This window comes from Manacus vitellinus, unplaced genomic scaffold, assembly GCF_001715985.3.
Source record: "Manacus vitellinus isolate BGI_N305 unplaced genomic scaffold, ASM171598v3 scaffold_27_pilon, whole genome shotgun sequence".
Lineage (NCBI taxonomy): Eukaryota > Metazoa > Chordata > Aves > Passeriformes > Pipridae > Manacus > Manacus vitellinus.
Genome location: NW_021940039.1, coordinates 10,951,062 through 10,964,814, shown reverse-complemented (window position 1 = coordinate 10,964,814; position 13,753 = coordinate 10,951,062). Strand labels below are relative to the sequence as shown.

The following is a 13,753-nucleotide window of genomic DNA, read 5'->3' as shown; positions in this document are numbered from 1 at the left end:
GTCCCTGTGCCCCCATGCGATCCGTGTCCCCCCAAGGGGTCCGTGTCCCATCCCCGTGTCCTTTTCCCCTCCGTGTCCGTGTCCCCGGGCACGGGCGGGCTCCGCCGCCCGGGGGAGGAGCGGAGGGGGCGGAGGGGCCTCGCCCGTGCCCCGCCCCGCCCGGCAGGTGAGCCCAGGTGGGGGTTCAGGTGAGGGAGGCTCAAGGTGAGCCCCACGGTGGGGTTCAGGGATGGAGGCTCAGGTGAACCCCGGTGAGCCCCGTCCATGGCGTACCGGGAGCTGGTGCGGCGCTGGCACGAGGGGGTGCGGGCGGCGGACCGCGGGCACTGGGACGCGGCCCTGGAGAGCTTCGGCGCCATCCCCGACCCTCCGGCGCGGATCTGCTTCAACATGGGCTGCGTGCAGCTGCTTGCCCGGCGGCCAGAGGCGGCTCTGAGGGTGAGGGACCGGGCCGAGGGGGACAGGGGTCGGAGGGCACGGGCAGGGGGACGGGCGGTCACAGCGATGGGCAGCGCGGCTCCCCCAGGTCCATCTTTGAGGGGACGATGCTGCAACTCGAGTTAATCCAGCATTCCATGTCCTGCGTGCCCGGCAGGAATGTGGAGAGCGAGGGTTTAAGGTTTGAGATGAGTGATTTAAGGAAAAGATTTTGCAGAGTGAATCGTAGAAAACTTAGAAAGATTGAAGTTAAAGAGGTTGTGGTACTTGGGGATGTGGATTAGTTGTGAGTCCGTGGTGCTGGGTTAATGTTTGGACTTGATGAGTTTTGAGGTCTTTTCCAGCCTTAATGATTCTGTGATTCCATGGTTCTATAGATATTATGAAAACCCAGGTAAATGGGAAATTTCAAGGTGTTGCAAAATAGTTTTGGAAGTGAAGAGATAATAGGAACAGAGAAACCTTAAATTAGATACTAGAAACCACATTTGGCAATGTACCTAAAGTTTTACTAAAGCTAAATACGTTTTAGATGAGCTTAGCTCATTATAATGTGAAAACCACACCTCTACTGCATTGTAGCTTTAAATCAAAGCAGGCAGAAGGTGTCCAATAGCTGTTACATAGGCATGGATTTAGAAATGAGATAGGTGTATTTTGAAAAAATAAATGTGCTGCTTTGCAGTGGAGACTGACAAAATGAAGCTGCTGTGCTGGAAAACTGCCTTTGGGAAGCAAGAGCAGCTGCCCTGAGGAAAAGCCTTTTTGTGACAGCACCTGGCATGTCTGCACATCCATCTGACTGTGTGTCTGTCTGTCAGGGCCCAGTAAGGAGGTGCAGATAAGCCTTTCCTTAAACAGCAGAAAGAGGAGCTAAGTCTGTGCTGTAGGAGCTGGGGCAGAGCCGTGGGGCCACGGGCAGGGCAGTTGCTACTGGGGACACACTGAGCATGTCATAGGAATGCCCAAGAGAGACTTTTCAGCCCCAATCAATGGGCACTGCCTGGGAAGAAGCTCAGCTCTACTTCCGTGTAGCTCAATGGTTGGTTGTTGGTTATTTCATTTATAGCACAGTCAGGCAGACAGTGCCAGTAAGGTGTGCTCTGGAGTCACGGAAACCAGGCACCACCTCATCAGGAGACACAGTCACTCTCTGGCCTCCTGCTGCATATCTTCATCCTGCAGTGCTATCCCTGTCCAGGCAGTGTCAGGGAAGTCTGGGTTTCAGGAGCTGTTATCTCCATGCAGTCTCTGCAGTGATAAGGGAAGGAGGACACCTCCTCAGTGTCTCAGGATGACACACAGCTTTCCCAGCTCAGAGTTACTCTGAACCAGCAGCCACGAGCTGCTGCCAGCTCTGCTAGTGCTTGCCTGTATTTAGACATGGAACTGAACCAGAAATACTGACTTAGAGGCCATTGTGTGCAGCCCTGCAGCTCCGTCCCTTTCGTGTGCTCCCATCATGTGCTTCACGCAGCCTTCCCGGCCTGACCCATCCCACTGCTCCCCCTGTCCCAGCAAACTGCTCCGGGCTACACAGTCTTCCCAGTACAAGATGCCAGGTGGCCAGTGTAGCTCATGAATGTCCAGTCCATCGTAGCAAGGAGGGATAAAAACCTGAGGCTCAGCTCGTAGGGAGCCAAGACCTGAAAGATGTCTCGTGGCCGTGTGCGGCCCCTGGGAGCTGGACACAGGGACTGCCTCTGCCAGGGCAGCCGGGCAGGACTGGCTGGGTGTGTGTGCCCAGGCACGGACGGGGGAGATCCCAGCTGAGCCTGGGGATGTGCCTGTGTTTTCCTCCTTAGGCCTTCGATCAGACCGTGGCGAAGGACAATTCCCTGGCTGTGGGCTACTTCCAGAGAGGGTTGGTCCACCTGCAGCTGGAAATGTGAGTGAGGTGCAAAGCCAGGGCAGTCTTTGGTTCTCTCCTTCCAGCCATGCTTTATTACTAAACCTAAATGATCTATGATTCTAAAATTCACTTCTTCCAGCAATCTTAAATAGTTCACAGAGTCTACTTTGGCCTTGCAAACCGTGTCACAGCAAGTCCTATCTCTGGTAAGAGCTGCACAACTCTGGGGCCCCAGGGGTGGCTAACACATGACGTTGCTGTCCTGTACACACAGAGACTCCTGGGGCTGCCAGGTTGTTATGTTGCCATTCAGATTTTCTTTAGGAATTAAAAAAATATAATTGGGCTGCTTGGTGTGTCTTCACATGACACACATGAGTCTGGCCTTCCTAAAAATGTAGTCTGCCCACAGTGTCTGACTGCCACACTCTGCTGACAGCTGATAAAAGATTGAGATTGCTCCAGTAGTGTCATGGGATTGATTACTCATTGTTTCCGTGGTTAAATCACAGTGGCATCCTGCTCAGAGAAGTGGGTGAAGTATTTTCTTCAGGTTTGAAGATCTCTTCTTACCTTTGAGCTTCAGTTATTCTCTTTCCTGTTATTTTCCCTGTATTTTCCAGACCTTAATTTCTGGGAGGGAGTTAAAGTGAGCAGTTCTGCACTCACAGCTGTGCTGTCAGGCAGCTCCAGGCTCTGTGCCTCTGCCCACAGAGCCCCAATCCAGGGTGGTGGAGCCCTGTCTGGCTCACTGGAGCTGCTCTACAGCCAGAAGAAGCAGAGCATTGTGCCCCAAGGACACACACACTGCAGGGGCAGCACAGCTGGCAGACCTGCCTCCTGCCCAAAGAGCTGGTGGCCACCAGCACCCCGTGGCTCCTTCCCTCACCAGATGCTGCTCCCACCCCCCCACTCACCTGGGCACCTTTTCCTGTCTGTGCTCCCTGGCCCTTGGTCAGGTACCCACTGCACAGCCCTTCCTGGACCCTTCCTTTCCCCACCTGCAGCCTCAGTGGGAACCTGTTTGGATTTCAGACGTGTAGCTGGTGTAAATGCAGACTAATTCCCTCCTTATCCTTGGAGTTGTTCTAAATTTCTGCTCTTACTTCTCTGGCCATGCCCTCACTGCTCACCATCAGTGGGGTTCCCACAGCATTCCCACAGCCCTCACTCCTCCCAGACACGTGCTGGGACAGCACTGCCTGGGCAAGGAGCTCACAGCGGTGGTTAGTCTTTGTTCTTTACATTTTCTCCTCCTTGGAATTGTGACTGTTCCAGGGATCAAAGCCTCCTGTTCATCCCAGTCAGTAAAGCAGTGCAGGTAATCCCAGAGGAGAGACACACCATGTTCATTGTGTGCTGTCTACCAACAGGGAGAGGACTGGTCACAAGATGACACAGCTCTGGTGCAGCTCTCCCCACCCAGGCTTACAGAGCAGAAGACGTTATCTGCTGTATTTTTGAACTCCTTAAACAGTCTTCAGCTTTTTTAGCCTCAGTTTCTTCTGTCACCTCTGCGCTGCAGGTTTGAAGATGCTCTCTCTGATTATCACATGGCCTTCAGTCACTTAAGACAGAATCCCTTCATCGATTACAAGCAGCTGGGGCTGAGGCACATCCTCTATGCCTGGGAGGTAAGAGTCAGCCTGTCTCAGCAATCCTGCCCTTCTGCTGGGGGATTCAGCAGTAGGCATTACTAACCCAAGAGTTTTTTAAGACCATACCTAAGAACAGTACAAAATTTCTGCTTGCACTTTTTGTTTAAGTAACTTAATCATAAAAGTCATAAAACAATGTCATCTTTGGAGATTTTGGCAAAATTACACAGTTTGGAAAATAAAATTGTTCAGAGCAAGTGCACAAGAATTTGTACACTGAGGGTTTTTATCTTCTCTATACATAGAAAAAAGTAGTGGCTGCCCCATCCCTGGAAGTGTCCAAGGCCAGGTTGGACAGGGTTTGGAGCATCCTGGGATAGTGGAAGGTGTCCCTGCCCATGGCAGGGGGATAGGAGCTGGATGAGCTTTAAGGTCCCCTCCCAAGCCAAACCAGTCTGGATTCTGTGTAATATTTACAGTCAGTTTGGTGAACTCCTCAACTCTAAGAGCTGAAATAGGTTAAAATACAGACAGATGAGAACGAAACTTGTCATAATGCAGAGTCTAGGAAATCCAGGTGCATGAAAGCCTGACTTTCCAACTGCAGCAACTGATCTTAATATTCCATCTGTGCCTGGACTTACCCCCTGGGCTGCAGGCTGAGTTTTCTTCTGTGACACTTCACCCTGCAGCTCTTACTGTTACACAGAGTCTACCTGCCCCATCCTGTTTCAGAGAGCTCTAAGTCTGAATTGATTGTAAATATTTGTAATATTTGGAAAGTAAAAGACTCCTAGAAACTGTCCTTTACTGCAAGAGCTCATTCTGTCTTCTTCTGTCCTGAGTCCACACATAGAGGTTGAAAAGCAGATACAGGAAAGAGTATTTAACTCCTTAATTCCGTGGGAGTGAGGAGTTATTGTGTAACTCCAGTCAAGCATATCAGCAATTTTCATGCACCTTATACCTGGCAGGAAGAAGCTCTCCTTGGCATCTGTGAGATTACCCAAACCCCCCTGGTTTTAACAGTTTCAATGCCAGTGCTGCCTTCTCCGAGCTAACTTAGAGGTGACAGGTTCCCTTTGAAAGGGCCAGGGCTGCAGGAGTGCCCTGAGGCCATCCAGGGCAGGCTTGTGCCCTTCATGATGTGCACACACAGTCCCTCACTCCAGACGTCACCAGGACATGTGCTGGCCCTCCAGACTCAGGATTAGCATCCTGATTTAACTGTGTCTGGCTCCTACATCTACCTGCAGCTCATTTTTCAAACTACACAAACATAATCCTCCAGCAGAACTGTGCCATCAACTTTCCCCGTGCCTGGCCTCTCACGCTGCAGCCGCTCTTCTCATGGGAGATACATGTATGCTGTGAAAATCCAGAAATATTTGCCTCTTGCGAGGCTGTGACACTTCTGACTGAGAACTGCTGCCTTGCCTCTCCAAGAGGGAGCACCTCTGCAGTTCTTGTGCATGCTCGGGATTGTCATTCCCCACACCCCCAAACAGTCCCCGCTGTCATGATTAAGGAGTGAAGAAAAGCATCCCGTTGGCTGCAGCTCTGTCCCGAGCAGGGCTTGCAGCCAGACACACAGAGCAGCTCACAGGCTGATAACCTTATCACAGACAATAACGAGCTGTGGCTCCTGGGCCTCTCTTCTGCCTGTAGCCCAGCAGGTTTCCCACACACTGACTGCTGGCCAGTGACAAGGAGAGATCTCCCACTCCTAATTCAGCACACAGACCAAGGCTCCCCAACACCTTGTCTGCAAGACTCCCACACCCTGCACTTCAGCACTGAACAGACTGACATGCTGCTGAAGGGTAACGAGTGACAATTTGCACATTCACAGCCCACTACAACATGAAATAGTGTCAGTTAAGTTATTTTGCAATGACAGGCAGTCAGAATTACAAAAAATATCACCTAGTTGCATGCAGAAGGAAACACAAGAAAAGCTTTCTGGCCTTTCAGATGCAGGAAGGATCATATTTAAACTGTGTGGCACCAGACTCTTCACCTGGTGCCCCCATGTCTCTCCTTGCTTTGACCAGAGCCAGCAGCTCCAGCACACCCACACCTCTATCTTTTTCCACTCTGATTATGACGTTTTTTCAACTGTGCTGCTCAGAGTGCCTTTCTCGTTGCTGTTTTTGTGGTGTTTCAGTGCCTGGTCCCTATTTCTTGGCTGAGTTCAGTAGGTCATGTTGGGGGTGTCGTGGTCCCAGCCCTCTGAGCCCTCCCCCTGTGCCCACTCCAGGTGCTGTACAGCACTGCAGCAGTGCAGTGCCACCTGCAGCAGTGGCAGGAGGCCAGAGTCACCCTAGAGAAGGCTGTTGTGTGGAGACCTGAGAGAAGAACAGCAATCTTGGACCTGGCCCTTGAGCGGGTGCAGGTAAGACCACTCTGAGTTCCTGGGTATGTGCTTTGGGCTTCAGCAAAGAACTGTGAGATGGGAGTGTGCTGATCCTTGTACATTTGGATGTTCTTGTCTATCCACCTGCTAACCCAGTCCCAGCCTTTTGCTGGTGATGCTCTGCCAGACCAGTGCTAATCGAGGAACTCCATCACCTCCAGGTGCTTCATGGCCCAGAAACACCACAGTGGAGACTTCTGGGGTGACTCGTCAGGCTGTGGAAGTTTCTTCCTGGTCTCTCCTGTTCAGGCACTCAGTTGCCTTGTGCAGTGTTTTAAGTGCAGAACCCCTACAAGTGCAGATCTGGAGAGTCTCCCTTCAGGTGACAGTGGCTGACTCCTTTCAGTCCCTTTGGCCTCAGGAACAGCTGCCTCAGGTGGCAGCTCAGATATTAATGCCAATTTCATGTAGAGCTTAAGGAGGGTGTGAAAGGGTTTCTAGGGCTGCTTCTAAGTAATAGTTTCCTGTTAGACTCCTTTATGATCAGGAAACATTTGCAGATCTCTGATTTAACTCTTCCTGGGCAGTTCATTAGTTTGCTACCTTCATACTTCCTTATTTGCATACTTTTCAAGAGATGATCACTTTGTTTTTAATCTAGTCATCTCTTTAGCATCATATTTGTACTTTACAACAGCGTATTATTTATATTTGCTATTAGCATGCTACTCAGTGGCTGAACAGAGAAAACATTTGAAGTCAAATTAAAAAACTGTCTAGAAAATTGTTCAATAAACCTTCCTGCACTGCCTCCCTTCCCACCCATCCCATGGACATGTTAGCCCTTGACTCCACACTGGGGAGTGGCTGCTGAGCTCTCAGTTTGCATGTGCTTGTTGACCCTGAGTGCCTTTGGCAAGTTCATAGCCGTAATTTTTGCCCCAATGTCTTCCTGGAGCTGCTCTTGCACACCTGGGGAAGCTGGATTTGCTTTTCACTGCTCTGAAGTTTCATTTAATATCAATTGATGATGGCTTTTCCCTTATCTGCTTTCCCTGCCCTAGGACCGCCTGTTTTTAGAGCCCATGCAGGTTCCTCTTGGGGAACTTTTCAGACCACGGAAGAAGGAAGTTGAACAGTTGGATTCCAAAGATTTCCTGGGTAAACCCAAGGTAACAGGCACATAATCTTTAAGATTAACAGCAGCAGATTAAAATCCCACCTCTGCCAACTCCAGAGTGCCGTGCTACTGGCCACTGTGCTGGGGGTGACCCCGGAGCAGGGTGGTCAGTGCTTGCAGCCAGTCCAGACACATGGGACACAGAAGCCAAAATTTGTTAGAATTGCCACCTCTTCTATCAAAAATGCATTTTGGGACTAAAAACCCTTCCCAATTTTGGTCACTTTAAAGTCTGAAAGGGCCAAGCAGGTACTCAGGGAACCCATGGTTCCCCTCTTGCTGACAATGATGTTTTGAAGACGAGCACATTTTTCCAGCTCAGTCCTGCATTCCCAGTGTGACAGGTGGGCACTTGGGAGACAAATGCTTTGTCACATCCCTTAACACAAGCCAGCAGAAAATTTCTCTGATCCCTTCTGTGACCAGTGCAGTCAGTAGAAGCGTCACAGGCCAAAGAGCTCTAACAGGAAGCAAGAAAAGGGAAAGTAATTCATTCAATGTGCTTTTAAAGAAAGCTTGAAAAGACTTTAAAAAATGTGGTCTGATTTGGGAATCCAACTCTGCCTTTTCCACTGTGTACATTGCTCTATTAACCTTAGGATGTCAGAAGGAAATGAGTCTGAGTAGATAATCTTGGATGAAGTTTGGGAGTCTCTTCATCCAGCCTGGACTCACTCGTTACTTTGTCCTCCAACAGGTGATCTCGTCCATCATTCCCAATGATGAGTACATTGGCTTTGAGCCTCTCAGGCCTCAGGTGAGCAGGACATAGCTGTGAAAGGAGGAATGGAGCTGTCATGGAGCTCCAGGCAGGGGCTCAGTCCCTAACACATCAGGGGAAGAGTGTATTGTTGAAAGAACCAGCGCACTGTCAGCCTGGCTCCATGGGGATGTTCAGAGCCAAGCAGTGGGCTCAGTACTAGCTGGAAGGGACTCAGTGATGGGAGTCTCCAGCCCCTTGAAGATACATTTTTGACTCTTCACCAGCAGTGGAGACTTTACTGGGCTCAACATGCCTTTGCCCAGCACTTCATTAAATCTGTGAGCATGAGCTCAGAGAGGCTGCTTTGCACTGTGATAAGAGTTCCTCGAACCAAGGGAGGGGGAGGAGATTTTGTTACTTGCTTCCTGATGAGGTAAAGAGGGAGGGGAAGAAACAGAAGGTACGTCCTGCTAAGGTCTGGAGCAGCAGACTTCTGTCTGGGTGGTGTGGAGTGACAAAAGGGGTCAAGAGTAAAGACAAAATACCTCAGTGTGGTGTTCAGAGGGACAGGAGATAAGGTGGCACTGCTGCTGGACGAGGCAGTGTTATAAACAGGTACTGTTGTTTCTCCCACAGAAACAAGGCTTTTATGAACCCAGTGCTGATGCTCTGCGGTGAGTGTTGTCCACCTTGGTCTAACTCTCCTCTCTCTATTTCTGTTCAGAAAGTCATGCTTTGTTCCCTGGTGTCTTTGGGTGAAGACTGAGAGATCCACACCCACTTCTCACCAAGGGTGGGGTGAATGACAAGCATGTGTGGATGTAAAGGACACTGTGGTCCCTGAAATCTTTCATGCAAGAATCTCTGGGCAATTTGCAGGGGTTGATTCAGCAGTCTTGGGAGGCAGGCATGGATCATGCTATGGCTGAGGAATGAAAGAGCAGGTTGTGGGACATGCCCAGGTCTGTGACAGAGGATGCTCAGCTGTCCCATCCTGGTTCCCAGGACAAGGCTTCCAAATACTCCCAGCTCTGCTGTGCTGAGCCAAAATCAGGTTCAAAACCCATGACAGTAATTTGTTTTGGTGATATTGTACCAGCAGTACTTCGGGCCTGAGTTTAATAATTGTTTTGATCTGGAGAATGTTTATCAGTACAATGAAAATGCAGCTACATTTGGGAAATCAGTGTTTTCCAAGCTCCTTTTGTTCACAGTTGGACCAAAGCGTAGCAATGGAAATCATGATTTCCCAACCCCTGAAACTCCTGGCATGTGGCAGTTGGGATTGGTGCAGTGTTCTGGACCAGCACTCCAGGGTTAGTAAGGGTGCTCCCACTCTTTCTCCACAGGGACAGTGAGGCAGGATACCATCGAGTGCTGTCCCAGTATTGCCCCGGGCAGTCGGAGGAGCCGGTGGTGAAGGGCGGCAGTTTGGTGTTTGTGCTGAGCAGGGGAGCAGAGGGCTGGGCCACAGCCATCCACGATGGACAGGTGAGAGAACAGGGGGCTGCACAGCCCAGCCCCCAGCAGAGCCCATGGCCCTCTGAGCACGGCCCTCGGGGTCACCTGCAGCCCTGCAGAGCAGGGGGTGAGTTCAGCAGCTCATTTCCACATACCAGAGATTTCCTGACACTTGGCTCCCACCAGCCTCTGCCATTCACCTCTGCAGTTCCATGTGGGCACCTTTTGGGCTCTCGTGCTCTCCGTCATCCAGTATCCTACTGCTGAATCATGTGGGACATCAGACCTCACCAAGGACCACCAACTAGAGTAGTTTTTGTCACCTGAGAGCTCTAAGGGAGCTGAGGAGATGGGTCATTCTTTACCCTAATGCCTCTGTTAAATTAACTTTGGGGAGGTTTGGGGAGGGTTTCAGCTATGCAGGCAGGTTTTATAAAGGGCTCTAGAGAAGAACTAAGGGATTAAAGCCCAGCAAATCTGACATCTTCCTGCAGCCTGGGGAACTGTAGGGTAAACAGACTGAATAGAAATAGATAAACACAACAACATGAAAAATCTTTTGTTGGCAGAAGCCTTTTCTCACATGTCTGCTTCAGTTCTTTAAAAGAGCCATTGCATACCTGGATTAGGTTCAGCCAGTGAATGTATTACCTGCCTGTCTTTCCAAAACAGTCAAAAGATTCTTCACAAGACTACTGTAAATCAGTGAGGTGTCTGAGCAAGGGACACAGCGTTCTGAGGACTGGTAACAGGTTAAAATACAGAATAAATAGTGGGTATAAATGAACAGGGTTGGTTTTTTTCTTTTTTTTTTTTTCAAAGTAATTATGTACCCACAGTGAATCTGCTGTGACATAAACTTTTAGCAAATTCCTAAGTGCTATAGTAACAGGTGTAGTAATATGGTGCTTCTTAAGCTGACCATGTTCCATGACAGACAATCAAACCATTCAACAGAGCCTGAGGCATCTGCAGCTCAGAGTGAAGAGTCATACAAGTATTTGGATGTGCTGGTTGACCACTCAGTGAAGTGTCAGGTGAAATTCAAAGTCAAGAAAAGTAAAATAATAGACTCTGGACCGAAAAAAAAGCATTGTAAGCAAACAATTACTCACAATGATCAGTTGAAATTAATAGCAGCAATTGTCAGAAGACACAGATATGCTGCTGGACTCGTGTCCCTGGGTGTCCTTGGCTCCAGGACAGATGCTCTGCCTAAGCATCTGTCCTGGGAGCAGGGTCTGTGGATTGGTGAGTGTCTGATGTGTTACAGCCACTCCATCAGCAGTGGGAAAGGTGCAAAAGGACCCTTGGATTTTGTTCAGCAGTGTCTGAGCACGAGGCACATGGGGGGCTGTGTGTCACCCAGGCCCCCCAGGCACATTTGTGTGGCTGTAGGGGGACAGGCAGTGACAGGGACTGGGGGGGTTGGGGCTGTGGCTGCCACAGCAGCAGCTCCTGTTTCACTTTGCTCTGCTCTGTGTCCCACAGAAGCTGCACATCCCAAGCTCTCTCCTGGAGCCTGTCTCAAGGATGGATAAATGGGTGAGCTGGCAACCTTGCAGTAGGGGTGAGGGGGGGGGACCAAGAGATGCATTTGGGACATTTATTTGTAAGATAATTACAGGACAGAAAAACTGTGTAAGAGAAACGTAGGGTGTGAAGCACTGAGACCCTTGACTGAAGACCAAGTTTGCTTAAACAAGAAAAACAGAACAGTCAAGAGCAAGGGACTTTTTTTTTTTTTTTTTTTTAGTGCACTGGATCTCTTTACAGCAAAATCTGTGGGCTTGGACATGTAGCCAAGCTTGTATCACAACCTGGTCTAGGTGTTGTTCTCCCTTACCTGCCATGGGCTGACAGAACACACAAAAGGAGCTGCCCCAGCTCTCCTGCCCCACTGTAATTAGTTGAGCCACTGGAATAGGCTGAGGAATTTGAGGGCCTGAGGCACAGGTTTATCCAGCCTGCTCCGTAGATGGCTACAGCCACCAGAGGCAGCAGGGAAGAGGGTGATGAGTGCTCACATGTTCCAGTTCACCAGCACAGTGGGAGCAGGTGAATCTCCTGCAGTGGGACAGGAATGCCTTAAGCAAGCCCTGCTTTCTGCCCTGAGATCATGCACCTCACCTTTGACTTTGGAAAACTTCATCTCCCATCTCCACCACAGGCACATCCACACATTATCCCAATTGTTTTCCGTCTGAAGCCAGGGTGGAAAGGTGCGATTCAGACCCCTGTTTCCTGTGAGGGATTTTTGAAGCACGTTGTTGTTCAGATGTAGCTATGGGTTTTTTTACTATTATTTTTTCCTCTCCAAGTGAATCCCTGAGCATAGCACACTCTTGGGCATTTGCTCCATGGATGACTCACTGTGAACCAGCCCAAGCTGGGGAGAGCCCTCAGCACAGTGTGAGCAGCCTCCCCATGCTCCAGCACCAACCCAGGCAGGGCCAGGGGGCCAAGGAAGTGTCCCACAAACCTCTCCTCACTCCTGCTGCCCACAAGAGCCTGAGTGATCCACATCATCCCACCATTTAGTGAACTGGTCTCCCTGGGGTTACACCCACAAATTGTAACTGGCTGCAGCCATCACGCATCAGCCTTGTCCAGGCTCCAGTGTCTTCTCACTCCTCTCTGGTGTTGTTCTGTTGCAGAAGATCAGCAACGGGATCCCCCTTCCTCCTGCCCAGGTGCCTCCCAGCCGCCTGCATGTGAAGCAGAAGCCAGGTAGTCCCTGGACCACCTCAGTGGGTGAAACTGTGCCCAAACCCACCCTTCAGGGGGTCGTGGGGAGGCTGAGGATCCCCTGTCTGTGTGTTGAAGCTTCCAGCAGCCTCTGCTGACTGCAGGGCTGTTCCTCTGCTCTTGTTCTGTTCTGCAGAGCCTCCTGGGGGAGAAAATGCCTTTGCCAGTGATGCTGGTGCCCAGATGGACTCCAAGGTGAGGTGTTCCACCAGCTGAAGCTGGTACAGCCTCAAGACACTACGGCTGCAAAAAGGGCAAGATTCCTGCCCAGACCCTCCAAAATTCCTGAGCTGCTCCAAAATCATGGAAAAAATGTCCTTCCTCTGACCTCTTTCTCATTCGAAAGAGAGGCTCCCATGTGGTCTTTGCTCCTCCACTCCCAGGTTTGTGACCATCCTACTTTGTGAGGCAGTCCAGGGCTGAGGTTTACAAGGCACCGACCTGTTGCCACCCTCCAAGGTGCTAAGAGCCCCAGACACATTGCTGTTGTCATACACACTCTTTGCAAGGGAGAGCTGTCTTTGAACTCCCTGCTGTCTCTTCCCCCTTCTGCCGTGTGCCATTCTCTGTCCCTGTCAGTCTGGGTACCACAGTTCATTCATATTTGCATTCTGGGATGAGGCACCTCCATGTCATTGCCAACTTCTGTGTGTGATGGCCCTGCAATCGCTCCTCTGTCCACCTGGGGGCAGAACCTCTGTCCCCCAGCTGCAGGTCAGCTCTGCCACCCCTCTTTGAAGGACATTTGGAGTAGCTTTGTCAGCTGTACTTCAGCCAGAAGGCAGCACAAAGTGGGAATGTGGCTGCTTCTCTCCAGCTGACTGGAGGAATTGGGATCCTACTCGTATAATTTTTGGGTTGGGAGATACCTGTGCAATCAGACCCAGAAACAGGTTTCCTGAGTCATTGGAGGAACATTTGATTCCAGGCTTTGAATCCATAGTTACCCCTCTGAAATTCAGATCTGCCTTTTGATGATGCTCTACCATGACATGGCAGCACAGAGACGAGAGGTTGTGTCTGTGTCACCTCTTGGATATGAGAGCCGACATAGTCAGTCGAGGTTCTTCTTAGTCCATGGACTTCAGTCAGTCCAGGCTCTTCCAGAGGGTGGTTGGTCACTGAACAGGCTCCCCACGGCAGTGGCCATGGCCCCAAGAGGGACAGGGTGGGACTGTTGGGGTGTCTGCAGGGCCAGGGGTTGGACTGGATAATCCTTGGGGGTCCCTCCCAGCTCAGGACATTCTGTGATTCTGCAGTCTGACTGACCAGCCTGACTACAGTGCCACATCTCTCAGCAGATCCCCCAGAGCCACGGAGAGGCCTCCCCGGGCTCAGCCAGGCCGGTGGTGCTGCGGGCATGCTGCGAGTGCTCGGTGGTGCTGCGGGCGGGCCAGGCACCGGCCCTGCCGGCCCT

At 50.7% G+C, this 13,753-nt stretch overlaps 1 protein-coding gene across 1 annotated transcript in view; it reads left to right on the top strand.

The window, feature by feature from the left end:
* Positions 1-264: 264 nt before the first annotated feature.
* NOXA1 (NADPH oxidase activator 1) overlaps positions 265-13,753 on the top strand; it is a 16,104-nt gene continuing 2,615 nt past the window's right edge. Inside the window, exons 1-12 of the mRNA XM_029960464.1 lie at positions 265-438; positions 2,244-2,326; positions 3,816-3,924; positions 6,149-6,283; positions 7,309-7,416; positions 8,122-8,181; positions 8,764-8,801; positions 9,477-9,618; positions 11,080-11,133; positions 12,246-12,318; positions 12,473-12,531; positions 13,638-13,753. The exon at positions 13,638-13,753 is cut by the window's right edge and continues 17 nt beyond it. Coding sequence (XP_029816324.1) covers positions 265-438; positions 2,244-2,326; positions 3,816-3,924; positions 6,149-6,283; positions 7,309-7,416; positions 8,122-8,181; positions 8,764-8,801; positions 9,477-9,618; positions 11,080-11,133; positions 12,246-12,318; positions 12,473-12,531; positions 13,638-13,753 — 1,151 coding nt within the window. The remainder of the gene's footprint in view (positions 439-2,243; positions 2,327-3,815; positions 3,925-6,148; positions 6,284-7,308; positions 7,417-8,121; positions 8,182-8,763; positions 8,802-9,476; positions 9,619-11,079; positions 11,134-12,245; positions 12,319-12,472; positions 12,532-13,637) is intronic.